The sequence below is a fragment of the Nerophis ophidion genome, linkage group LG03, assembly GCF_033978795.1.
Source record: "Nerophis ophidion isolate RoL-2023_Sa linkage group LG03, RoL_Noph_v1.0, whole genome shotgun sequence".
Taxonomy (NCBI): domain Eukaryota; kingdom Metazoa; phylum Chordata; class Actinopteri; order Syngnathiformes; family Syngnathidae; genus Nerophis; species Nerophis ophidion.
The window spans coordinates 3,575,142-3,602,994 of NC_084613.1; the positions used below are offsets into that span (position 1 = coordinate 3,575,142).

General features: G+C 40.9%; 2 protein-coding genes across 8 annotated transcripts in view; both read right to left on the reverse strand.

Annotated features, from left to right (window-relative positions):
- sav1 (salvador family WW domain containing protein 1) overlaps nt 1-22,923 on the reverse strand; it is a 47,558-nt gene extending 24,635 nt beyond the window's left edge. For 2 of the 4 annotated variants that reach the window (XR_009806015.1, XM_061893972.1), the window contains exons 1-3: nt 22,652-22,919; nt 19,820-20,302; nt 2,544-2,814 (exon numbers count right to left, since the gene is read on the reverse strand). Coding sequence is in view for 3 of the 4 variants with exons in the window: in XM_061893972.1 (XP_061749956.1) it covers nt 2,544-2,814; nt 19,820-20,302; nt 22,652-22,745 (848 nt within the window). In the remaining variant the exon portion in view is untranslated. Of the gene's footprint in view, nt 1-2,543; nt 2,815-19,819; nt 20,303-22,651 lie in introns of all 4 variants that reach the window. The other 2 variants (XM_061893973.1, XM_061893974.1) reach the window with 2 other exon arrangements.
- A 2,999-nt stretch (nt 22,924-25,922) lies between these two features.
- The window catches only part of nin (ninein (GSK3B interacting protein)), an 85,626-nt gene continuing 83,695 nt past the window's right edge, over nt 25,923-27,853 (reverse strand). For 2 of the 4 annotated variants that reach the window (XM_061893965.1, XM_061893964.1), the window contains exon 28: nt 25,923-27,827. In XM_061893965.1, the coding sequence (XP_061749949.1) occupies nt 27,594-27,827 (234 nt within the window). In that variant the 3' untranslated portion in view covers nt 25,923-27,593. The remainder of the gene's footprint in view (nt 27,828-27,853) is intronic. The other 2 variants (XR_009806014.1, XM_061893967.1) reach the window with 2 other exon arrangements.

Here is a 27,853-nt window from a genome sequence, read left to right on the forward strand (position 1 = left end):
CACTTCTTCCACTTCTGTCCTTGCACGCTACACCGCTACAACAAAGACGACGGGGCGAAGACGCTGCCAAAGGTGAGCCAGGTAGGTAAGACCGCCCACAAAACGGCATATCTGGACTCTCGCGACTGTGTTGGATCCAATATGGATTTAACTTTCACAGTATCATGTTGGACCCGCTCGACATCCATTGCTTTCGTCCTCTCCAAGGTTCTCATAGTCATCATTGTCACAGACGTACCACTGGGTCAAATGCAGAGGACAAATTTCACCACACCTAGTGTGTGTGTGTGACAATCATTGGTACTTTAACTTTAATTGAGCGACGGATGATTTCTTATTTATTTAGGTCAAGTCTGAATGTCATTAAAACAGTTAGCTCCATTTTTTTTGACACTTCTTCCACTTCCGTCCTTGCACGCTACACCGCTACAAAAAAGACGACGGGGAGAAGACGCTGCCAAAGGTGAGCCAGGTAGGTAAGACCACCCACAAAACGGCATATCTGGACTCTCGCGACTGTGTTGGATCCAATATGGATTTAACTTTCACAGTATCATGTTAGACCCGCTCGACATCCATTGCTTTCGTCCTCTCCAAGGTTCTCATAGTCATCATTGTCACAGACGTACCACTGGGTCAAATGCAGAGGACAAATTTCACCACACCGAGTGTGTGTGACAATCATTGGTACTTTAACTTTAATTGAGCCACGGATGATTTGTTATTTATTTAGGTCAAGTCTGAATGTCATTAAAACAGTTAGCTCCATTTCTTTGACACTTCTTCCACTTCCGTCCTTGCACGCTACACCACTACAAAAAAGACGACGGGGAGAAGACGCTGCCAAAGGTGAGCCAGGTAGGTAAGACCGCCCACAAAACGGCATATCTGGACTCTCGCGACTGTGTTGGATCCAATATGGATTTAACTTTCACAGTATCATGTTGGACCCGCTCGACATCCATTGCTTTCGTCCTCTCCAAGGTTCTCATAGTCATCATTGTCACAGACGTACCACTGGGTCAAATGCAGAGGACAAATTTCACCACACCGAGTGTGTGTGACAATCATTGGTACTTTAACTTTAATTGAGCCACGGATGATTTCTTATTGATTTAAGTCAAGTCTGAATGTCATTAAAACAGTTAGCTCCATCTTTTGGCACTTCATCCACTTCCGTCCTTGCACGCTACACCGCTACAACAAAGACGACGGGGAGAAGACGCTGCCAATGGTGAGCCAGGTAGGTAAGACCGCCCACAAAACGGCATATCTGGACTCTCGCGACTGTGTTGGATCCAATATGGATTTAACTTTCACAGTATCATGTTAGACCCGCTCGACATCCATTGCTTTTGTCCTCTCCAAGGTTCTCATAGTCATCATTGTCACAGACGTACCACTGGGTCAAATGCAGAGGACAAATTTCACCACACCTAGTGTGTGTGTGTGTGACAATCATTGGTACTTTAACTTTAATTGAGCGACGGATGATTTCTTATTTATTTAGGTCAAGTCTGAATGTCATTAAAACAGTTAGCTCCATTTCTTTGACACTTCTTCCACTTCCGTCCTTGCACGCTACACCACTACAAAAAAGACGACAGGGAGAAGACGCTGCCAAAGGTGAGCCAGGTAGGTAAGACCGCCCACAAAACGGCATATCTGGACTCTCGCGACTGTGTTGGAGCCAATATGGATTTAACTTTCACAGTATCATGTTGGAACTCGCTCGACATCCATTGCTTTCGTCCTCTCCAAGGTTCTCATAGTCATCATTGTCACAGACGTCCCACTGGGTGTGAGTTTTTCTTGCCCTTATGTGGGCCTACCGAGGATGTGGTAGTGGTTTGTGTTGTGGTTTGTGCAGCCCTTTGAGACACTAGTGATTTAGGGCTATATAAGTAAACATTGATTGATTGATTGATATCCTGAAGAGACGCTCAGAAAGCTACTTGAAGATGTGTAAAACATAATCTGTGCAACACTTTCACCAAAGAACCATCACAAGATAGTGTTTTAAATTTGGAAAAAAATCATAATACAACCCCTTTAATGCGGCTTTTGTATAAAAATAGACCTGAATCCCACTCATCGGCAATGCGCCTTTTAATCCGGTGCGCCCTATGGTCCGAAATATACGGTATTTATTTTAATACCTAAGAATTGTTTTATAAAACGTTTTTTAGGTCATCTCTATTCTAACCTGTAACCAGTTTTGAAAACATTGCATTATAATTATTATACCAAATATTACATTGTGAGAATCGATTTGATTTGAGAAGTGTGTTCAATTGTGAATCGATTTTGAATCAAATCTTCACCCCACGAATCGGGATCAGATCGTTAGCTGCCCAAAGAGTCACACTCCTATTTATTACCGTTTATCGTAACATCCCTGAGTGGCTGTAATGCACATTAGAATACATGAACTATTTTTATTTTCATTTTACACAGGTCTGTCTTCTGGACCTGGTGGGTCACTGCCCCACCAGCACCAATGCAAGCAGACACAAAGTGCTGAAAATTCCCAATGACAATACCTGGGAGCGCAGGGGTGCCGGTACTGTGCCCGCTTGTTGATGTGATCCACATAATAGACCCCGAACTCGGCTGACTCGACCTTCTCCCAGCCGGGTGGGAGCCCCTCCCTCTCCAGAGGGTGGCTCCAGTGCGTAGTGTTGGTGTTGTGGTCGATGTAGTACTTCCTGCCGCGGATGGTCCAGTCCACAGTCCAGCCGCCAGGGAGAGGCATGTCATCCGCCGTCAGATTGGAGAGGTTCCCTAGGGACTTGGCCTGTATTCGACCTATGCCTGGGGAGGAGAGCAAATATAGATTTTGTTTTACGAGAGCTTAAAAGGGAGCCGGCGAGATGTCTGACCAAACATTCAAAGAGAGAGAGTGGCTGCAGGCCAAAAGTGGCCTTTGGGAAGAACTGATAGTTTTGGGAGAGTTCAAAAGCATCACGTTGGGAACTATGAGGAATGCGAGGCATTAGGATGTGATTGGCAGGATGGGAGAGGAATGCTGCTGTAAAAGAGGGAACACAAGGATGGCAAACTGGCTCGATTGAGGGACTGATTATACAAGAATCCACACCACAAAAATCTTTGTGACGCCTCTTCAGGATATTGTTAGGATTGTTACACTCAAACTTACTTTTGATACTACTGGAACAATTTCGGAGCTTATCAATATTACCTCCACATTTTGACAACTCGGTGTCCCACTTGCTGGAAAACAAACTGCTGTCCATATTAAAAAGGAGTAACCGACTGTTTATAAAGTTTATTTATTTATTATTTTTTTAATCGGTCCTTTCGAGCCCATCCATCAATCCATTTTCTACCACTTGTTACCTTTGGGGTCTCCTAGCCGCTCAGGCAAAGCATATTGTTTAAAAATGCATTTTCCCATTGATAACGCAAACCGGCAATTTCAGTCAATTAGTGCACGAGGGGAAAAAAATGGCGAAATCGTTGGGGAAACGTAAAGTGTAGAGTTTTTAAAAATCAGTGGACATATGACTTTTTTTGTTCAGTGTAAGGAAAAGGCAGTTTGTCTAATCTGCAATGAGACCGATTTTATATATATATATATATATATACATATATATATATATATATATATATATATATATACACATACATATATATATATATATATACACACATACATATATATATATATATATATATATATACACACATACATACACACACATATATATATATACATACACACATACATACATACATACATATATATATATACACATATATATATATATATATATATATATATATATATATATACACATACATACACACATATATATATATATATACATATATACATACATATATATATACACATATACATACATATATATATATATATATACACACATACATATACATAAATATATACATATATACATACATATACATAAATATATACATATATATACATACATATACACATATATACATACATATATATACACACACATATACATACATACATATATATATATACATGTATACATATATATATATACACATGTATACATAAATATATATATATATATATATATATATATACATGTATACATATATATATACTCGATATATCGCAGGTTTGTCTCTGTGCGATAAAGAAAATGACTATATTGTGATCTCTGTGCGATATAGAAAATGACTATATTGTGATATTGGAGTATACGTTCTCACGCAGTTGCTTTTAGCTGCAGGCATTACACTGCATGTGTTTCCCACTCTTTCATGTCCCTCCTTCTCATAGAGACTTAAACCAAGCGCACCGTCTTACATACGTCACATGTGCAACGTCACACGCTCCCGCGGAGCTGACAGGTAGCGACATGGTAACGTTAGCTGTGATGCTAAGGGGTGGTAATACGAGAGAGAGAAGGTGCCAATCTGGTAACAAATGAAGGAAGAAATAATTCCCAAGAAAATAGCACGGGGTCCATCGTCCGGCGGTGGTTTGGCTTTGAGCGGGAAGATGCTGAAGAATTATGCGGCAAAAGCGTTGCTACAAAAAGTAGCACCACTGCTAATGTAGCATCATTTAAAAAGTCAACCGCTAGAGAATAAGGAGTGCTTGAAACTCCACATGTCAACATCTCCGTTCGGGGCCACACCCACAAAATGCCAAAGCAACACCGTATGAAAAAAAGTCAACAAAAGAAGGAGATAACGTCCGCAGGAACCTACCACATACAGTTGTGATTAAAATTATTCAACCCCCACACAATTTTGGTGTTTTAGCAAGTTGGACATTTATTCCGTATTTTGTTTATAGTCATATCAAATAAAGATGTGTCGAATAGACGAATGCAACTTAAATTGTAACACTGTATTTTACAAAATACCAAAAAAGGTCATTTTTCTTAATATCTCATTGACAAAATTATTCAACCCTTTGAAGATCATAACTCTTAAAAAAAGAATTTGAATAAGGTCTTTTCAATCAGCTGTTGAAACCACCTGTAGATGTGATTACAACCATAACGAGCAACAATTAAACTAAATGAAAAAGACTGTGACGCTCAGCTTCTTGTAGATGGTCAATAGTGTATTTACAACATGGTGAAGTCCAGGGAGTGGTCAAAGAAGTCAAGAGAGGAGGTAATTTCTCTTTATAAGAAAGGATATGGATATAAGAAAATAGCAAAGATGGTACACATCCCAAGAGACACAGTTGGGAGCAAAATTCGCAAGTTTAAAGCTAAAGGCACAGTGGAAACACTACCTGGGCGTGGTAGAAAGAGGATGCTGTGAAGCGTACAGTGGTGAAAAACCCCCGGGTAACAGCTGAGGAACTACAACAGGACATTGCAGAGCGGGGAACGCAGGTTTCGTCCCAGACAATAAGGCACGCACTACGAAATGAAGGCCTCCATGCCAGAACTCCCAGGCGCACCCCACTTCTGACTACCAGGCACAAGAAAAATAGACTCCAGTATGCCAAAAAATCATCTGGACAAACCCCAAAGGTTTTGGGAAACTGTTTTATGGAGTGATGAGACAAAACTGGAACTCTTTGGGCCTATGACTCAACATTATGTCTGGAGGAGAAAAAATTAGGCGTACAAAGAGAAGAACACGACACAGAGCAAACCAAAAATGAATATTATCAACAACAGTATCAATATTAGTTATAATTTCAGCATAGCAGTGATTAAAAATCCCTCATTGACATTATCATTAGACATTTATAAAAAATAAAAAAAGAACAATAGTGTCACAGTGGCTTACACTCGCATCGCATCTCATAAGCTTGACAACACACTGTGTCCAATGTTTTCACAAAGATAAAATAAGTCCTATTTTTGGTTCGTTTAATAGTTTAAACAAATTTACATTATTGCAATCAGTTGATAAAACATTGCCCTTTACAGTTATAAAAGCTTTTTACAAAAATATACTACTCTGTTGCATGTCAGCAGACTGGGGTAGATCCTGCTGAAATCTATGTATTGAATGACTACAGAATCGTTTTAAATCGGGAAAAAAAATTGTTTTTGAATCGAATTGTGACCCCAAGAATTAATATTGAATCGAATCGTGTGACACCCAAAGATTCACAGCCCTAGGGCCGGCATGGCATAGTGGGTAGAGCAGCCGGCCAGAAACCTGAGGGTTGCATGTTCGCTTAGCACCTATTGACATCCCAAAAATTGCTGCCGTTGTGTCCTTGGGCAGGACACTTCACCCTTTGCCGCTCACACTGGTGAATGAATGATGAATGAATGATAGGTGGTGGTCAGAGGGGCCGAAGGCGCAAACTGGCAGCCATGCTTCCGTCAGTCTATCCCAGGGCAGTTCTGGCTACTGATGTAGCTTACCACCACCAGGTGTGAATGAATGATGGGTCTCACTTCCCTGTGAGTGCTCTGAGTGTTTAGAAAAGCGCGATATAAATCTAAGTTATTATAAATCTGAGTTATTAGTAAACAAGGTAAACAAGCATCTGATAAAGTAAAAGTAGTAAATAAAAGATTATCATAATGTTGCCATAATTTTAGGAAAATACACTCAAAATTGTGTAGATTCCCATTTAAATTTGACACATGTATCAAATACAGTCACGGTCGCATTTTACATCTGTTATTTATTCCAATACCCTTGGATAAAAAAAATTAAAGTATGGAGGAAAAAAAATTGGCAGATGTTTTTTTGCCTGACATCGATATTTGCCAAATGATATAAGACGGGAGTGTTGTTCCTTTAGGAGACAAGAGTGACAGATGTGCAAACACAGCTTTTAAAGGGGAACATTATCAGCAGACCTATGTAAGTGTCAATATATACCTTGATGGTGCAGAAAAAAGACCATCTATTTTTTTAACCGATTTCCGAACTCTAAATGGGTGAATTTTGGCGGATTAAGCGCCTTTCTGTTTATCGCGCTGGAGGCGATGACGTCAGAACGTGACGTCGCCGAGGTAACACACCCGCCATTTTCATTTTCAACACATTACAAACACCGGGTCTCAGCTCTGTTATTTTCCGTTGTTTTTTTTATTTTTTGGAACCTTGGAGACATCATGCTTCGACGGTGTGTTGTCGGAGGGTGTAACAACACTAACAGGGAGGGATTCAAGTTGCACCACTGGCCCCAAGATGCCAAAGTGTCTGCCGCCAGACCCCCATTGAATGTGCCAGAGTGTCTCCACATTTGAGCGGCGATGCTAAGACAGACATGGCACAGAGATGTATGGATAACCTGCAGATGCATTTGCAACGATAGTCAACGAAATCACAAAGGGGAGTTTTGTTGATGTTGACTGCCAGCTAATCGATGCTAACATGCTATGCTAATCGATGCTAACATGCTATTTACCGGCGGTGCTAAATCAGACATGGTACAGAGATGTATGGATAACCTGTAGATGCATTTGCAACTATATTACGTTTCCTTCCACTCACATTTAATGCGAAACAAACACTTACCAATCGACGGATTTAAGTTGCTCCCGTGTCAAAAAATGCGAAAGTCCTGATCGTTTGGTCCGCACATTTTACCGGCGATGCTAACGCAGCTATTCGGCCATGCTATGGCTATGAATAGCGTCAATAGCTATTCGCTCAATAGCTTCAGTTTCTTCTTCAATACTTTCATACTCCAACCATCTGTTTCAATACATGCGTAATCTGTTGAATCGCTTAAGTCGCTGAAATCCGAGTTTGAATCCGAGCTAATGTCGCTATATCTTGCTGTGGTATTCCCATTGTTTGTTTACATTGGCAGCACTGTGTGACGTCACAGGGAAATGGCCAGTGTCTTCGCAGAGAGCGAAAATAAGGCACTTTAAAGCTTTATTTAGGGATATTCTGAGACCGGTAAAATAAAAAATAAAAACTTCCAAAAATACAACAAGCCACTGGGAACCGATTTTTATTGTTTTTAACCCTTTTGAAATCGTGATAATGTTGCCCTTTAAAAAATTGAGAGCAGATGCATTCATTGTGTGAGTTATCTGCAGCCAACAGCTGCGTCAGGACAATTAGCCTGAGCGAGGTTGGTGGTGACTTTGCATGGCGACAGAGAGAAAAGGCTGGGGGGGAAACAAAAAAGGCAGAATTGTGTCTATGATGAATCTGATACATTTTATAAGGCGGTGACAGTGAGAGAGAAAGAGGCCGCTGGCAGCTGCGGCATGAAGGAGTGGAATGTGAGACGGCCACAGAAATGTGTGCGCCTGCACCACAACCTACTCAACATGTCTACTCTTTGCTGCAGGAAAATGTGGATTTTCATCATCCAAAAAAATTTACTTTGGTGTAGGGCTGGGCAACATATCGATATACTCGATATATCACGGGTTTGTCTATGTGCAATATAGAAAATGACTATGTGGTGATATTGGAGTATATGTTCTCACGCAGTTGCTTTTAGCTGCAGGCATTACACAGAGAGGTAGCAGCGTGGTAACTTTAGCTGTGATGCTAACGGTGAGGTATTACGAGAGAGAGAAGGTGCGAATCTGGTAACAAACGGAGGGAGAATTATTCACTAAAAAAAACAGCACGGGATCCATCGTCTGGCAGCGGTTTGGCTTCAAGCGGGAATATGTTCAACATTTATGCGGCAAAAGCGTTGCTACAAAAAGCACCACTGCTAATGTAGCATCATTTGAAAAGTCACCCGCTACAGCAGGGTTGTCAAACTCAAATACAATTTAAAACTGAACAAAGCCGCGGGCCAAGGTTGAAGAAATTAAAGGGAAACATTATCACAATTTCAAAAGGGTTAAAAACAATAAAAATCAGTTCCCAGTGGCTTGTTGTATGTTTTGAAGTTTTTTTCAAAATTTTACCGGTCTCGGAATATCCCTAAATAAAGCTTTAAAGTGCCTTATTTTCAGCTCTCTGCGAAGACACTGGCCATTTCCCTGTGATGTCATACAGTGCTGCCAATGTAAACAAACAATGGGAATACCACAGCAAGATATAGCGACATTAGCTCGGATTCAAACTCGGATTTCAGCGGCTTAAGCGATTCAACAGATTACGCATGTATTGAAACGGATGGTTGGAGTATGAAAATATTAAAGAAGAAACTGAAGCTATTGATGCTATTCATAGCCATAGCATGGCCGAATAGCTGCGTTAGCATCGCTGGTAAAATGTGCGGACCAAACGATCAGGACTTTCGCATCTTTTGACACTGGAGCAACTTAAATCCGTCGATTGGTAAGTGTTTGTTTCGCATTAAATGTGGGTGGAAGGAAACGTAATATAGTTGCAAATGCATCTGCAGGTTATCCATACATCTCTGTGCCATGTCTGCTTTAGCACCGCCGGTAAATAGCATGTTAGCATCGATTAGCTGGCAGTCAACATCAACAAAACTCACCTTTGTGATTTCGTTGACTATCGTTGCAAATGCATCTGCAGGTTATCCATACATCTCTGTGCCATGTCTGTCTTACCATCGCCGGTCAAATGTGGAGACACTCTGGCACATTCAATGGGGGTCTGGCGGCAGACACTTTGGCATCTTGGGGCCAGTGGTGCAACTTGAATCCCTCCCTGTTAGTGTTGTTACACCCTCCGACAACACACCGACGAGGCATGATGTCTCCAAGGTTCCAAAAAAGTCAAAAAAACGGAAAATAACAGAAATGAGACCCGGTGTTTGTAATGTGTTGAAAATGAAAATGGTGGGTGTGTTACCTCGGCGACGTCACATTCTGACGTCATCGCCTCCAGCGCGATAAACAGAAAGGCGTTTAATTCGCCAAAATTCACCCATTTAGAGTTCGGAAATCGGTTAAAAAAAATAGATGGTCTTTTTCTGCACCATCAAGGTATATATTGACGCTTACATAGGTCTGCTGATGATGTTCCCCTTTAACCTTTTAATAGGGACCCAAACAAGTTTTGCATTGAATATTAAACAAGCAAGGCTTATGTAGCTTTATAGTCACATAAAAAAAATTGAGTTTCAAAGTATAATAATGAGTAAAAAATATCAATGGCATATCAAATAAAATGTAAATAAAAATTGGGGGAGCGGGGTTTGGTGGTAGCGGGGGTGTATATTGTCAATCAATCAATGTTTATTTATATAGCCCCAAATCACAAATGTCTCAAAGGACTGCACAAATCATTACGACTACAACATCCTCGGAAGAACCCACAAGAACCCGGAAGAGTTAGTGCTGCAAGGGATTCTGGGTATTTCTTCCGTTGAGGTTTATGTTGTGCCACGGTGCGTATGTTCTCCCGAAATGTGTTTGTCATTCTTGTTTGGTGTGGCTTCACAGTGTGGCGCATATTTGTAAAAGTGTTAAAGTTGTTTATACGGCCACCCTCAGTGTGACCCTTATGGCTGTTTTTCAAGTATCCCTTGCATTCACTTGTGTGTGTTAAAGCAGCATATATTATGTGACTGGACCGGCACGTTGTTTGTATGGCGGAAAAGCGGACGTGATGACAGGCTGTAGAGGACGCTAAAGGCAGTGCCTTCAAGGCACGCCCCCAATATTGTTGTCCGGGTGGAAATCGGGAGAAATTCAGAAGAATGGTTGCTCCGAGGGATTGTCGGGAGGGGCACTGAACTTTGGGAGTCTCCCGGGAAATTCGTGAGGTTTGGCAAGTACGAGTATCAGCGGTGAATGCAGTGTTACAGAGGCATTGTCGCTGTATAATACCGGCGGGCCAGCTCCAATCTTAATTTGATAATGCCTCAAGGGCCAAATTTGGCCTGCGGGACAGAGTTTGACACCCATGCGCTAGAGACTGAGTGCTTGAAGCTTTGCATTAACGTCTCCGGCCGGTGCCACAGACCAACAAAATGCCAAAGCAACTATTTCCAGATCAACACTGTATGAAAAAAAAGAGCCACCAACTGAATGAGATAACGTCCGCAGGAACTTATTGTGCAGCTCATTTTTATTTGACACTTATTGAAATATCTTGTGTGACATCATGCACAAAAGTGCACTTATAGCTTGTTTTAAAATGTCTCTGACAATCTTGCACTTTCTGTTTTGGAAATGACATGAATGTTTGTGCCACTGCTTAATAACTGTTTAATAAATACACTTTTAGTTGTGATTTCCCTCTCTGCATGAAAGTTTAAAAGTAGCATATATTAATGCAGGATGAAGAAGAATGTTTGAATGTAGACACATAGAATCATCATACTGCTGGGATTATATGCATCAAGTGTTCATTCAAGGCTAAGGCAAAATATCCAGATATATATGAAGTATCGTGACATGGCCTAAATATATCAATATATTAATAAAAGGCCATATCACCCAGCCTACTTTAGTATCATTCATTCCAGGATTATCATCAATAATGCAATAAATGTGTTATCTGGGATCTGCACTTTTTTGATTGCTATCAATTAGAATTATGATTATCCATCCATCCATCATCTTCCGCTTATCCGAGGTCGGGTCGCGGGGGCAGCAGCCTAAGCAGGGAAACCCAGACTTCCCTCTCCCCAGCCACTTTGTCTAGCTCTTCCCGGGGGATCCCGAGGCGTTCCCAGGCCAGCCGGGAGACATAGTCTTCCCAAAGTGTCCTGGGTCTTCCCCGTGGCCTCCTACCGGTTGGACGTGCCCTAAACACCTCCCTAGGGAGGCGTTCGGGTGGCATCCTGACCAGATGCCCGAGCCACCTCATCTGGCTCCTCTCCGGGTTTACTTTGAGTTCCTCCCGGATGGCAGAGCTTCTCACCCTATCTCTAAGGGAGAGGAAACTCATTTGGGCCGCTTGTACCCGTGATCTTATCCTTTCGGTCATGACCCAAAGCTCATGACCATAGGTGAGGATGGGAACGTAGATCGACCGGTAAATTGAGAGCTTTGCCTTCCGGCTCAGCTCCTTCTTCACCACAACGGATCGATACAACGTCCGCATTACCGAAGACGCCGCACCGATCCGCCTGTCGATCTCACGATCCACTCTTCCCTCACTCGTGAACAAGACTCCTAGGTACTTGAACTCCTCCCCTTGGGGCAGGGTCTCCTCCCCAACCCGGAGATGGCACTCCACCCTTTTCCGGGCGAGAACCATGGACTCGGACTTGGAGGTACTGCTTCTCATTCCGGTCGCTTCACACTCGGCTGCGAACCGATCCAGGGAGAGCTGAAGATCCCGGCCAGATGAAGCCATCAGGACCACATTATGATTTTTTTTTTTTTTAAAAAGCATTGATGACCAAGAAGAACGCAGAGTTGGAATATAATTACAACACTTTATGTACATATTTATATACATATTTATATAATATTTACATATTTATATAGTATGTAACTGCAAGCTCCATTCACAGACAGAGTCCCATTGCTTTTGTGAGAGGTCGAGCAAGTCAAAAGCCGACATGTATTTTTATTTGTGGCTGCCGTAATTCTTTCGTGGCGGGCCGCCACAAATAAATGAATGTGTTTGAAACCCTGATGTGTTTGTGTGTGTGTGTGTGTGTATATATGTATATATATATATATATATATATATATATATATATATATATATATATATATATCTTGATTGGATTATCCAGAGAATAGTGCTCAATACCGTGGTAGAGCGCAATATGTATGTTCCCTCAATCTCCTGATGATTGAGGGAACCCCTCATGAAACAGTTCTGTAGAGATGAAGTAGTCTTGTGATTTTTCCCACACATACACACATATACATATATGTATATATATACATATATATATATATATATATATATATATATATATATATACACACATATATATATACATACATACATACATACATATACATATATATATATATATATATATATATATATATGCATATATAGTTCACTGACTACTCTGAAGTGTGAGTACAGCCAAGAGTACTTTCTTTCCAATATAGAATTACAAAAACGTGGAACGCGGGTGCTTACCGACCAGTCTGCATGTGGATGCAAGGCTACAAGACGGGTCCGGCACAGTCAGCTGTTGGCCATGTTTGCTAACATAAAGCACACATTGAAAAACGAAGAAACTGTTGTTGTTGTTGTTGTTGAGTCCTAAGAAGTTGGCCTACATTCCTTTCACGCTGACTTAAGTGTGACGCACATAAGGAGCATCGGGAACGGATGTGAAAAGACTTGTTTATGTGCTGGGATCTATCTTTAAACATGGCCGCTCGCGCCGCATCATCATCCTCGTTTCAGATGTGCAACAAAAGCCTTCTTCTTCTACCACAATGGTATTTAAAATATGGCTGTGTCGGGCAGAAAAGTGTGCTTCAAATCCAAATGACATCACAAACAGCCACTAGGGGGACTCTGGACAATGTATTTATTAACCTGAACATGACACTGTATCTTTACACTGGAAACATCTGGAAATGTCAAGTTGTCTTATATTCAGCGTCAATTCCACACGTTCCAGCCACTCAAGATTTCAAATTGGGTCGAGAAAAATTCAGGAAAACTTTCTTTTTTGCAGCACAACTTCAATCAGCGACAGAGGCAACGCTCCTCTCATAGACCATCTTTGACTTTTGTCTCCTCTTTTGTTTTTACCGTCTTATGTTTGCAGACAGAATGTGAGTGTGAATGTTGTCTGTCTATCTAGCACCCCACGCAACCACAAAAGGGACAAGCGGTAGAAAATGGATGGATGGATGGATGTTTGCAGACAGGACAATCACTCCTCTGCATTCTTGTTGACAAAATAGTTCTACTTCCCAGTAAACGACTCTCTTTCTTTATAGACCATCTTTGACAATAGGCTCAGGTGCTAAATAGACAATCTATGTTAGGGACGGGACCATCACTCCTGAAGGTAATTAAGTATGTGAAATGTGGACAATTGAGTTGAATAATCCTGGTTCCGATCTTTATAAATAGGTGTCGTCTTATTAGGGACCAAATGTCCCTTTGGGACAGAGGACCCTATTGAATTTGTGGCGTTTTATTCTTTCCTTCTTTATTATTATTCCGCAGCTTTGAGCTGTGATTTGACCCCCTTAACATGCTTCAAAACTCACCAAATTTGACACACACATCAGGACTGGCGAACATTGTGTTTGAATCACAAAGCCTAACCCCAAAACTTAAATTTGCGCTCTAGCGCCCCCTAGGAAGAAAACACAGACAAAACTGCCTGTAACTTCCAGTAGGAATGTCGTAGCGACATGAAACAAAAACCTCTATGTAGGTCTCACTTAGACCTACATATCATACACTGATATCCTTCAGCAAAAATCAACAGGAATTTTGAAATTCCCCCTTCAAAACAAAAGTTTTGTAAAAACACTCACCTTTGCCTCTTTGAGTTGTAATTTGACCCCGTTAACATGCTTCAAAACTCACCAAACTGGACACAAACATCAGGACTGGCAAAATTTGCGATCTAATCAAAAAACCTAACCCCAAATTTCAAAATTGCGCTATAGCGCCCCCTAGGAATAAAACACAGACAAATCTGCTCCTAGGAAGAAAACACAGACAAAACTGCCTGTAACTTCCAGTACGAATGTCGTAGAGACATGAAACAAAAACCTCTATGTAGGTCTCACTTAGACCTACATTTCATATATTGACAAGCCCCAGCAAAAATCAACAGGAAGTTTGCAATTCCCCCTTCAAAACAAAAGTTTTGTAAAAACCGGTCACCTTTTTTCAAACATTATCTCCTCTGAGCGTGTTTGTCGTGTCGGCTTCAAACTACCACAGGAGAGAGATAGAACCCTTCTGATTAAAAGTTAATGAAATAATTTTAATTACCGCTACGGTTTTGATTTTACCAGCCTTCAAAGAACCGCTGCGCTGAAAACCATTTCACAGATGGCCGCCGTGCGCAGACACAGTGAAAGAGATGTTTTTTTTTCCTTTTTTTTCCCGTACCGTCTGCTGCTGGTGCGCACGCACCAACATTCATGAGGGAGGGGCTGTGATCGTCTATACCAAGATAGCTGCCAGGTGCCGTAGCTATAAAATATATTCAGGAATTTTCACGGAGGCAAAGGATTCTGGGTATTTACAACATAATATAAAGTAGTGTGTAGTTCTAACTTATATCTGTCAGTAGACACGTTATGGAAGGTAAAAACTACAACATAATACAAAGTAGTGAATAGTTCTAACTTATATCTGTCAGTAGACACGTTATGGAAGGTAAAAACTACAACATAATAAAAAGTAGTCCGTAGTTCTAACTTATATCTGTCAGTAGACACGTTATGGAAGGTAAAAACTACAATATAATACAAAGTAGTGTGTTGTTCTAACTTATATCTGGGAAGCCCAGACTTCCCTTTCCTCAGCCACTTCCATATATACTCAGTCCCATCCATCGCTGCTTGCAGCTTTAATTATTATTATTATTATTATATGTACTTTGTGGGCCACCCAACACAATTAGATTTGGCGCTACCCGTCTGCCATTGCTCATAAACACATTATAATGGGACTGTCACGAATGAAGATTGTTGTTACAGTAGGTGGCACCGTGGCAGTATGCTTCGTAACGAGCATAAGAAACCGTAGCATTTGGGATTAGTTGCCCACTCAGTGACTTTTTTGCTATATTTAGCAAGTAATGGCTCTTCTTAGCAAGCGACTTGTGCCACTGTAGGCCCCTCCCCCATCTAAAACACGGAACGACACAGGAGGTCCTTCATACCGACAGCCATCAGACTGTAGAGTGCATATGTTCCTTCTTGACTGCACTTAAATGTAGAATATATGTAGAATATATTTATACTATTCATATATTGTTCTGAAGGTTTGCATGTTAATATAATAGTTTCTTTAAGTTTTACATTTACGAGATAATTTATGTTATGGGATTATTATCATTATTTGTTTCTATTTACTACGTTTTGTTTGGGAAGCTGAAATGTGCATATTTAAGTTGTTTAACCGTTGTTATTGTTTCGGTTGCCATGGTTACGGGCAGCTGGTAGAAAAAAACAGTTTAAAAGAGTTCCAGCACTAGCAGTGCAGCGCAGCGTCGGTAGTACACGGATGGAGACAGTTTACCACGATTGCATATCAGAGAAAGAACCACAGTAAGAAATGATATCAGAGTGTAAGTGACAGTGTATCATTTGCACTAGTTTCACGTTGCTAGTGTATGTGAAGTGCATGCTAACGACTAGGAAGCTAACCGCAACTAGCACTTGTGTTTGTGTGCTGCACCGTGATTTAAAGAACGGCAAGTTTAGTCACGTTTACCTTAGTTGTTCATATAGACCCTCTCCCCGTTGACTGTATAATTTGGAGAGCAAGTGTGGGACAATAGAGCGAGTTTAATTGCGTGATATTGTTGCTACGTCGCTGCGAGGGACGAGGACACGCGAGGTCCATTGCACGCGCTTACGGACCAGTCGACAGAGAGGTGACCCAGGACGAGGCTGGTTCTCCTCTCGTTCCAGACTGGACTTCCTGAGGCGTGCTTTCCCCCCCTCATCTCTACTCCACAACGGGAGGTGTCCCCCCTCTCCAACGCCTCCTTTGCATAGCAGCAACTCACTACCCCACCCCGAAGTGCACCACCAATTCATCAGGACCGCAACGGACAATCTTCTGGCCCAGCCAAGGGGGCCAGGTTGGACTGTGTGTGTGTGTGTTGTGTCATTGGATTAGTGTGGGTTGTTTTATTGGGGAGGTAGCATGAGAGTGGGGAAGAGTGTATGATTTTAATTAATGTCTGATTGTTGTATGTTTATTTGGGTGTATAGTAGGGATGCACCGATTAATCGGTAACCGAATATATTCGGCCGAATATGGCAAAAAAAGGCCACATTCGGTCTTCGGTGGAATGAGTTAAAAACAAGGCCGAATTGTGGTGTGTGACGCAATTTTTGGACGCGGTGACGTTGGGATATGTTGTGTACCTGTATAAGTGTATGAGGTTACAAGCACACACTTAATTGAGATTTACTTGAGCCTTCTGTTTACATTATTAGCCTGTTGTGTAGGCTACCTGTATAAGTGTATGAGGTTACAAGCACACACTTAATTGAGCCTTCTGTTTACATTATTAGCATATCTACTGTGGCTAAGCAGACTTTTGCCAAAAGGACAATAATTCATTTGTTGTGGGTTTATCCACTTTAATGCACTTTATTTTTTTTGGAATGCATGTTTTGTTTGAAGGCCTAATATAAATGAAAAACTTTGTGATTTTTTTGAAAAGCAAAGACTACTGGAATATTTAAAAAAATGTCAATATTCAATAAAAATTTACTTTATTTGAAAAACATGTCTAAAAATGTATCCTAGGCTATTTATGCAATATAAAAAAGTTGTGAAAAACTGCATTTATTATTCGGTATTTGGTATTCGGCCTTCGGCCAAGCGCTCAAATTTTATTCGGTTTCGGCTTCGGCCACAAATTTTCATTTCGGTGCATCCCTAGTAATTATGCGATTAAAGCAGTCGACTTATAGCTGGGATCGGTGCTGGAACAAAATGTCCGCTACAATCCGTGACGTCACGCATCATACCGCGACGTTTTCAGCAGGATAATTCGCGCGAAGTTTAAAATTGCAATTTAGTAAAGTAAAGCGGCCCTATTGGCATGTGTTGCAATGTTAATATTTCATCATTGATACATAAACTATCAGACTGCGTGGTCGCTAGTAGGCCTTTAAGTCAAGACATAAAGGGGTTCTAGGACTGAGCAGCCACTCCAGCGCTCCAAAAGTGTACTCTGTCGCCACGGAGACGGCCCACAGTGACCGTGAAGGCGCGCATACGTCAGCACTCTTTGAAGTCATGCACTGGATGCACCAGAGTGGAGTCTGCTGACAAGCCCTGACCGGGTCGGAACCGCACGTGCCGCCGCATGCTGCTGACCTTGGTCTCAATTACGGATGCACCGATTAATCGCTAACCGAATATATTCGGCCGAATATGGCAAAAAAAGCCATATTCGGCCTTCGGTGGAATGAGTTAAAAACAAGGCCGAATAGTGGCGTGTGAAGCAATTTTTGGACGCGGTGACGTTGGGATATGTTGTGTACCTGTATAAGTGTATGAGGTTACATGCACACACTTATTGAGATTTAGTGGGGCCTCTGTTTACATTATTAGCCTGTTGTGTAGGCTACCTGTATAAGTGTATGAGGTTACAAGCACACACTTTATTGAGATTTAGTGGGGCCTCTGTTTACATTATTAGTCTGTTGTGTAGGCTACCTGTATAAGTGTATGAGGTTACAAGCACACACTTATTGAGATTTAGTGGGGCCTCTGTTTACATTATTAGCCTGTTGTGTAGGCTACCTGTATAAGTATATGAGGTTACAAGCAAACACTTAATTGAGATTTGCTTGAGCCTTCTGTTTACATTATTACATATCTACTGTGGCTAAGCAGACTTTTGCCAAAAGGACAATAATTCATTTGTTGTGGGTTTATCCACTTTAATGCACTTTATTTTTTTTTTGCAATGCATGTTTTGTTTGAAGGCCTAATATAAATGAAAAACTGTGCTTTTTTTGAAAGGCAAAGGCTACTGGAATATTAAAAAATGTCAATATTCAATAAAAAATTACTTTATTTGAAAAACATGTCTAAATATTTATTCTAGGCTATTTATGCAATATTTAAAAAATTGTGAAAAACTGCATTCATTATTCGGTATTCGGCCTTCGGCTAAGCGTTTAAATTTTATTCGGCTTCGGCCACAAATTTTCATTTCGGTGCATCCCTAGTGTATAGTAAATTGTTAAACTGTATAAGCCGTCTCACTCTCTCTTAGATTAGATTCTTAAATAAATATTAAATAATTGGAGTCATCCCCCATAAGGTGAAATATACAGTCCTTTATAGGCTCCCGTAAATATATTATATATTATATATATATTAAATAGACTCCCTTTTTAGACCAGTTGATCTGCCGTTTCTTTTCTTTCTCTCCTATGTCCCACTCTCCCTTGTGGAGGGGGTCCGATCCGATCCGGTGGCCATGTACTGCTTGCCTGTGTATCGGCTGGGGACATCTCTGCGCTGCTGATCCGCCTCCGCTTGGGATGGTTTCCTGCTGGCTCCGCTATGAACGGGACTCTCGCTGCTGTGTTGGATCCGCTTTGGACTGGACTCTCGCGACTGTGTTGGATCCATTATGGATTGAACTTTCACAGTATCATGTTAGACCCGCTCGACATCCATTGCTTTCCTCCTCTCCAAGGTTCTCATAGTCATCATTGTCACCGACGTCCCACTGGGTGTGAGTTTTCCTTGCCCTTATGTGGGCCTACCGAGGATGTCGTGGTCGTTTGTGCAGCCCTTTGAGACACTAGTGATTTAGGGCTATATAAGTAAACATTGATTGATTGATTGATATATTATATATTATTATTATTGTGAGCGAACTGTGGTACTGAATTTCCCCCAGGGATCAATAAAGTACTTTCTGTTCTATTCTAAAAGCACCATGTCTGGTTTATGACAAGGGGTGTAACGATATGAACATTTATACATTAATATTGCGGTATTATTGAATGTAGGGCTGGGCGATATATCGATATATCGCGGGTTTGTCTCTGTGCGATATAGAAAATGACTATATGGTGATATTGGAGTATACCTTCTCACGCAGTTGCTTTTAGCTGCGGGCATTACACTACAGGCTCTTCCCACTCTTTCCTGTCTCTCCTTCTCACAGAGACATAAAACAAGCGCACCTTCTTACATACATCGCCTTATAGTCTGAAAAATCTAAATATTGAAACATATTTTACTGACTTTCCGCCTCCTCTACATGATCCCTCTCTCTATTACATGCACATGCGACATGGCCAATCATGCAAATGCGACACTGGCACACGTTAAGCAGAATTCCTTTTACCTGAGGGTGGTCTGCTGGAAGCAGGGGGCGTGTGCTGCCGTGGAAGTCTTTGGAAGTTGTGTTCGCTGAGCTCGTAGTAGCGATAGTCGTCAGGGAAGCGCTCCGGGAGTCTCCTGGGCTGCTGCTGCTGCTGCTGCCCGTCGTAGTACGGCGCTTCCGAGGGGTAGTAGTAGCGGCCGGTGTCTCCGTTCTCCGACATGGGGCTCACGTCGGTGAGGAAGGACTGCGACGAGCCGCCGTACTCGTGGGGCAACTCGCCCAAACTGCGGGGCAGGTAAGGGGGCGCCGACAAGCGGTGGCTCTCGCGGCGGGCCACCTCGTGAGGGGGCCGCTGCACGGGGGGGCGTAGGAAGCTCTTGTTGCGGGACACCGCGGGCTCACGGCTGGTGGCCATGGGGTAGACAGCGGGTCCCATGTCGGGTAGGGGCATGTCGCTGCGTCGGTGCATGGTGGGTCCATGGCGGATGAATGACGGCATAAGATCTGAAAGAAGAAGAAAAATATTTTCACTTACCGTATTTCCTTGAATTGCCGCCGGGTATATAGTATGCGCCTGACTAGAATTACTGCCGGGTCAAACTAGTTTCGCAAAATAATTAGCGCATGCTTAGCATCACTGCCAGCTCAGGATTAACACCAGGTCAAACTCCATCCATCCATCCATTTTCTACCGCTTATTCCCTTTCAGGGTCGCAGGCGCCTATCTCAGCTACAATCAGGCGGAAGGCGGGGTACACCCTGGACAAGTCGCCACCTCATCGCAGGGCCAACACAGATAGACAGACAACATTCACACACTAGGGACCATTTAGTGTTGCCAATCAACCTATCCCCAGGTGCATGTCTTTGGAGGTGGGAGGAAGTACCCGGAGGGAACCCACGCATTCACGGGGAGAACATGCAAACTCCACACAGAAAGATCCCGAGCCTGGGATTGAACCCAAGACTGCAAGACCTTCGTATTGTGAGGCAGACGCACTAAGCCCTTTTCCACCGTGAAGCCCAGGTCAAACTCGTTTTGCAAAATATTATTTTTTATTAGCGCTTGTCTAGAATTTCCACCGGGTCAAACTCGTCACGTCACGAGTGACACTTCACCTGTCATCATTTTCAAAATGGAGAAGGCTGATTTCAACAATTTGAAATCGCATAAAGGGAAGAAGATTAAGAGCTATTCAGTAGGATTTAAGGTCCAAGCTATTGAATATGCTAAAAAGAACAGTAAGCAGCTATGTTTTATTAATATACCGTAGCTGCGTGTGTCAAATATGAGTCATTAAATGACTCCCGCCTCCTGGTGGTAGAGGGCGCTAGTGATCCTTCTTGCGACTACTCGGCTGCAGAAGAAGTGACAACAAGCAGCGATCGTCTATTTTTTCCTCTCGCTTGCACTTTTAACGTGGAGGATTACATATCTAAAATAAAACAGTTTTCTAAACTGGACTTTCAATGGAAGCAGGAGGTAATAAAGGAAGATCTCCATCGAGACAGAGAGACTTTTAAAACTGAAGAAAGATAAGGAAGACTTCTATAAACAAGTTATCGATGCGTTTGATCAGAAGGAGCTGCGCATGGACTTCATTTATAAGTAAAGGTAAGACCATAATAACGTTTTTTTAATTAAATGAGCTTTTCATGATAGTATCCTTACATCACACTCAAATTTATAAGCGCAGGCCTAAATTTACTGCCTGCCTTTGGTAAACGCCGGAGTGAGAAGAGGTTTTAAATGAATTAGCGCCCCGGCGGCAATTCAAGGAAATACTGTATCCTTTTTCCCCTTAGAGGCACAAAACCCTCCTTTGTAGTACACCGATACAAATGTAGTAAACATCTATTTTCCCCTTTAAATATCAAACAGAACTACCAGTGTCCTAATACAACTTTTTCTCTTCCAATGCGAGACGTAAGTATTGCTGATACTGATATTAATTTGATGTCAGCATTATTAATAAGTACTTTTATTATTTCGTAGTGTGGAATGTTTGGAAAAGTTTGATGAAGAGAAATTACTCAGAACAATGGTAGGTATAAAAAACACTAACCTGCGCTACAATATCCGATATAAACGTGGCCGACGGATCATAACATAGAGTACCTCGGAGTTTTGTTCTCGAGTGAGGGAAGAGCGGATCGGTGCGGCGTCTTCAGTAATGCGGACGCTGTATCAATCCGTTGTGGTGAAGAAGGAGCTGAGCCGGAAGGCATAGCTCTCAATTTACCGGTCGATCTACGTTCCCATCCTCACCTATGGTCATGAGCTTTGGGTCATGACCGAAAGGACAAGATCATGGGTACAAGCGGCCCAAATGAGTTTGGGTCTCTCCCTTAGAGATAGGGTGAGAAGCTCTGCCATCCGGGAGGAACTCAAAGTAAAGCCAGAGAGGAGCCAGATGAGGTGGTTCGGGCATCTAGTCAGGATCCTCCCTGTCTGACCAGTAAGAGGCCACGGGGAAGACTATGGGAACGCCTCGGGATCCCCCGGGACGAGCTGGACAAAGTGGCTGGGGAGAGGGAAGTCTGGGCTTCCCTGCTTAGGCTGCTGCCCCCGCGACCCGACCTCGGATAAGCGGAAGGAGATGGATGGATGTTGACATCGTTTCACTATTTTGATGTTAGCATCGAATGCTAACATGGGGCAACTTTTACGGCGCTAGCACTACACTTACCAGGCTAGAAACATTTTTACTTAAACTTAAATATGTTTTGGAAGTCGCTTGTTGGACTTTGTTGGTTGAATAAAGAGCTGTGGTAAAGCGGGATAGAGCAGGCTAGGCTAGGCTAGGCTAGGTTAGCATGCTAGGCCAGGTTAGCATGCTAGGAGTTGCTTACTTGTGAGCAGAGGCGACATGTCCTTCTTCACGTACTTGCCGTGCACTTCTGCCGGCTTGGACGACTCACTTTTGCTCTTCTTTCGTGAGAGCATAACTCCGCTGAGTGTCGGCGGTCAGCATCAACAACACGTCGCCGCCATTCCGCCCCACCTTCCTCCTCCTCCTCCTCCTCGCCCGGCGCCGAAAGAGAACATTGTTTTGCGGCTCCGGAGGCTCGGTTAGCCCGCAGCCTGCTGGCGTCGACTGGAGCGGGTCGTGGTCCCGCCTGGGATGTGGGCGGGGCTGCCAGATGGGACGTTCGCGAACGAAGCGAAATTTTTGAACGGCTCTTTCAGGTGAACCATGAGAACCGATTACCAGTTTTGAGCTGTTTTTTTTTTTAACATTCATTTTTTTAGTGTCGGCAATTGTAATACTTGCCAACCCTCCCGGATTTTCCGGGGGACTCCCGAAATTCAGCGCCTCTCCCGAAAACCTCCCGGGACAAATTTTCTCCCGAAATTCAGGCGGAGCTGGAGGCCACGCCCCCTCCAGCTCCATGCGGACCTGAGTGACGTTTATTAACAGCGTGTCTGCCCAATGACGTTATAACTGTGGAATGATCGAGGGCGAGTTCTTGGTTTCTTATGTGGGTTTATTGTTAGGCAGTTTCATTAACGTCCTCCCAGCGTGGTAACAACACACAACAACAGCAGTCACGTTTTCGTCAACCGTAAAGCAGTTCGTCTGCCATAAACAGCAAAGTTGTGACACTCTTTAACAGGACAATACTGCCATCTACTGTACATGCATATGGTTACAAAAACAAGAAGACAATTCAACCCTTATCTCAACAATGAGTAGATGAGTGTTATGTGTGTGTAAATGTGTAAATAAATGAACACTGAAATACAAGTATTTATTATATATATATATATATATATATATATATATATATATATATATATATGTATGTCTTGATTGGATTATCCGGAGAATAGTGCTCGATACCGTGGTAGAGCGCAATATGTAGGTGTGGGAAAAATCACAAGACTACTTCATCTCTACAGAACTGTTTCATGAGGGGTTCCCTCAATTATCAGGAGATTTTCCTGATGGATCGGCGTGGCGCAGTAGGGAGAGTGGCCGTGCGCAACCCGGGGGTCCCTGGTTCAAATCCCACCTAGTACCAACCTCGTCACGTCCGTTGTGTCCTGAGCAAGACACTTTACCCTTGCTCCTGATGGGTGCTGGTTAGCGCCTAGCATGGCAGCTCCCTCCATCAGTGTGTGAATGTGTGTGTGAATGGGTAAATGTGGAAGTAGTGTCAAAGCGCTTTGAGTACCATGAAGGTAGAAAAGCGCTATACAAGTACAACCCATTTATCATTTTATTTATATTTATATAGCGCTTTTTCTCTAGTGACTCAAAGCGCTTTACATAGTGAAACCCAATATCTAAGTTACATTTAAAGCAGTGTGGGTGGCACTGGGAGCAAGTGGGTAAAGTGTCTTGCCCAAGGACACAACGGCAGGGACTAGGATGGCGGAAGCGGGAATCGAACCTGCAACCCTCAAGTTGCTGGCACGGCCGCTCTACCAACCGAGCTAAACCGCCTAAAAGAGGAGAAAACAGGGGGGAAAAAATGAAAATTACATTTTGAAACATAGTTTATCTTCAATTTTGACTCTTTAAAAATCAAAATTCAACCGAAAAAAAGAAGAGAAAAACTAGCTAATTCGAATCTTTTTGAAAAAATTAAAAAAGAATAATTTATGGAACATCATTAGTCATTTTTCCTGATTTACATTAATTTTAGAATTTTGATGACATGTTTTAAATAGGTTAAAATCCAATCTGCACTTTGTTAGAATATATAACAAATTGGACCAAGCTATATTTCTAACAAAGACAAATCATTATTTCTTCTAGATTTTCCAGAACAAAAAATTTAAAATAAATTCAAAAGACTTCGAAATAAGATTTAAATTTGATTCTACAGATTTTCTAGATTTGCCAGAATAATTTTTTTGAATTTTAATCATAATAAGTTTGAAGAAATATTTCACAAATATTCTTCGTCGAAAAAACAGAAGCTAAAATGAAGAATTAGATAAAAATGTATTTATTATTCTTTACAATAAATAAATAAATTGACTTGAACATTGATTTAAATTGTCAGGAAAGAAGAGGAAGGAATTTAAAAGGTAAAAAGGTATATGTGTTTGAAAATCCTAAAATAATTTTTAAGGTTGTATTTTTTTCTCTAAAATTGTCTTTCTGAAAGTTAGAAGAAGCAAAGTAAAAAAATTAAACAAGTGAAGACCAAGTCTTTCAAATATTTTCTTGGATTTTCAAATTCTATTTGAGTTTTGTCTCTCTTAGAATTAAAAATGTCCAGCAAAGCGAGACCAGCTTGCTAGTAAATAAATACAATTTAAAAAATTGAGGCAGCTCACTGGTAAGTGCTGCTATTTGAGCTATTTTTAGAACAGGCCAGCGGGCGACTCATCTGGTCCTTACGGGCGACCTGGTGCCCGCGGGCCCCGTGTTGGTGACCCCTACTGTACTCTGAAATGTTTTCAGTCACACCCAACGATTTGCAAAGTAAAATAAGTATTTTCCTCAATTGAAAAAATGATTAGTAAAAAAACAAAGAAAAAACGAAATAATATGCAAGTATAAAAATATTTTTTGCAAGTATTTTTCTTTTTTTAGATTTAAAAAACGATTCACATGTAAAAAGAAAGAAAAAACGTTTTGTCTGCAAGCAAAAAACAACAATTATAAGAAGTATAACAATTACTTTCTTATATTTTAAAATAACGATTCACAAGTAAACAAAAAACAATATGCAAGTATAAAAAAATACCACTTTTCTGCATGTAAAAAAGAACTGCTGGCATAAAAACTATTTTTGCAAGTAAGAAGATACTTTAAGTATATAAACAATTTTCTCATATGGAAAAAAATATTCACAAGTAAAAAGTAAAGTAATAAGTAAATATTAAAAGACAAAATCATGTCCAAAAGTATGTAATATGTAAATATGACTAAATACAATCATGTACATAAGTATATCATATGTAAATATTACTAAAAGAGTATCATACACTGTACATATGTGAATATGTAAATATTACTAAAGGACAAACAATAATGTACATATGTATATAATAAGTAAATACTAAAAGACAAACAATCATGTAAATACTTATATAATATGTAAATAATAGTAAAAGACAAACAATAATGTAGACATGTATATAATAAGTAAATAATACTAAAATACAAACAATATTGTACACTTCTATATAACAAGTAAATAATACTAAACGACAAACAATCATGTACATATGTATATATGTAAATAATACTAAAAGACAAACAATCATGTACATATGTGTATAATAAGTAAATAATACTGAAAGACAATCATGTACATATGTATATAACAAGTAAATAATACTAGAAGACAAACAGTCATGTATGTACACATGCATATAAGTAAATAATATTAAAATACAAACAATAATGTACACATGTATATAACAAGTAAATAATACTAAAAGACAATCATGTACATATGTATATAATATGTAAATAATACTAAAAAACAAACGATCATGTACATATGTATATAATAAGAAGTGAATAATACTAAAAGACAATCATGTACATATGTATATAAGTGAATAATACTAAAATACAAACAATCATGTACATATATAAATAAGTGAATAATACTAAAATACAATCATGTACATATGTATACAAGTAAATCATACTAAAATACAAACAATCATGTACATATGTATATAAGTAAATAATACTAAAATACAAACAATCATGTACATATGTATACAAGTAAATAATACGAAGATACAAACAATCATGTACATATGTATATAAGTAAATAATACTAAAATACAAACAATCATGTACATATGTATATAATAAGAAGTGAATAATACTAAAAGACAATCATGTACATATGTATATAAGTGAATAATACTAAAGTACAAACAATCATGTACATATGTATATAAGTAAATAATACTAAAATACAAACAATCATGTACATATGTATATATGTAAATAATACTAAAATACAAACAATCATGTACATACAGTATGTAGGCTTCACGGTGGAAGAGGGGTTAGTGCGTCTGCCTCACAATACGAAGGTCCTGAGTAGTCCTGGGTTCAATCCCAGGCTCGGGATCTTTCTGTGTGGAGTTTGCATGTTCTCCCCCGTGACTGCGTGGGTTCCCTTCGGGTACTTCCTCCCACTTCCCAAGACATGCACCTGGGGATAGGCCCCTCCCACTTCCAAAGACATGTACCTGGGGATAGGCCCCTCCCACCTCCACAGACATGCACCTGGGGATAGGCCCCTCCCACTTCCACCTGGGGATAGGTTGATTGGCAACACTAAATGGTCCCTAGTGTGTGAATGTTGTCTTTCGATCCGTGTTGGCCCTGCGATGAGGTGGCGACTTGTCCAGGGTGTACCCCACCTTCCGCCCGATTGTAGCCGAGATAGGCACCAGCGACCCCAAAGGGAATAAGCGGTAGAAAATGGATGGATGTGTTTATGTATATGAGGTAGATCACCTCATAGTGGTCAATTGTACAGAATTTGTACTTTATTGTGCAATCTACTAATAAAAGTTTCAATCAATATGGTGCTGTTAAGTTATTGTGGCTTCATTTTTTTTATTTTAATGTATTATTATTTAATATATATTATTGTTTCAGTTGCTTAAGAGATATTCCTGACTCTGAATTTGTTCATTGCTATTTTTAGTTTTTTGTGCATTACTAGTTGCCGTCATCATTAAACAAACAGGTTACTCATCAGTTACTCAGTACTTGAGTAGTTTTTTCACGAAATACTTTTTTACTTTTACTCAAGTAAATATTTGGGTCCAATTTCCGGCTGCTCTACCCACCTCTGGTTAGAAGTTGGAGGTTGGATGTGAGTTGAAGTGAGTGTCAGAGGTTGGGGATGTGGGTGATGTCCGGAGCTTTGGTAGATTTGGAGAAGAAAGTTTGCTGTGCAAGTCCAACATGTCCTCCTGGTTCTTCTCCGCCATCTTGTGTCGTCTGCGCTTGGACGTCTCCTCCAGCAGCTGACTGTTCTTAGAGTACAGGTCTCGGATCAGCACGTCGGCCACGCTGTTCTTCTGCACCTGCAGGGACAAAATGTTGACACACC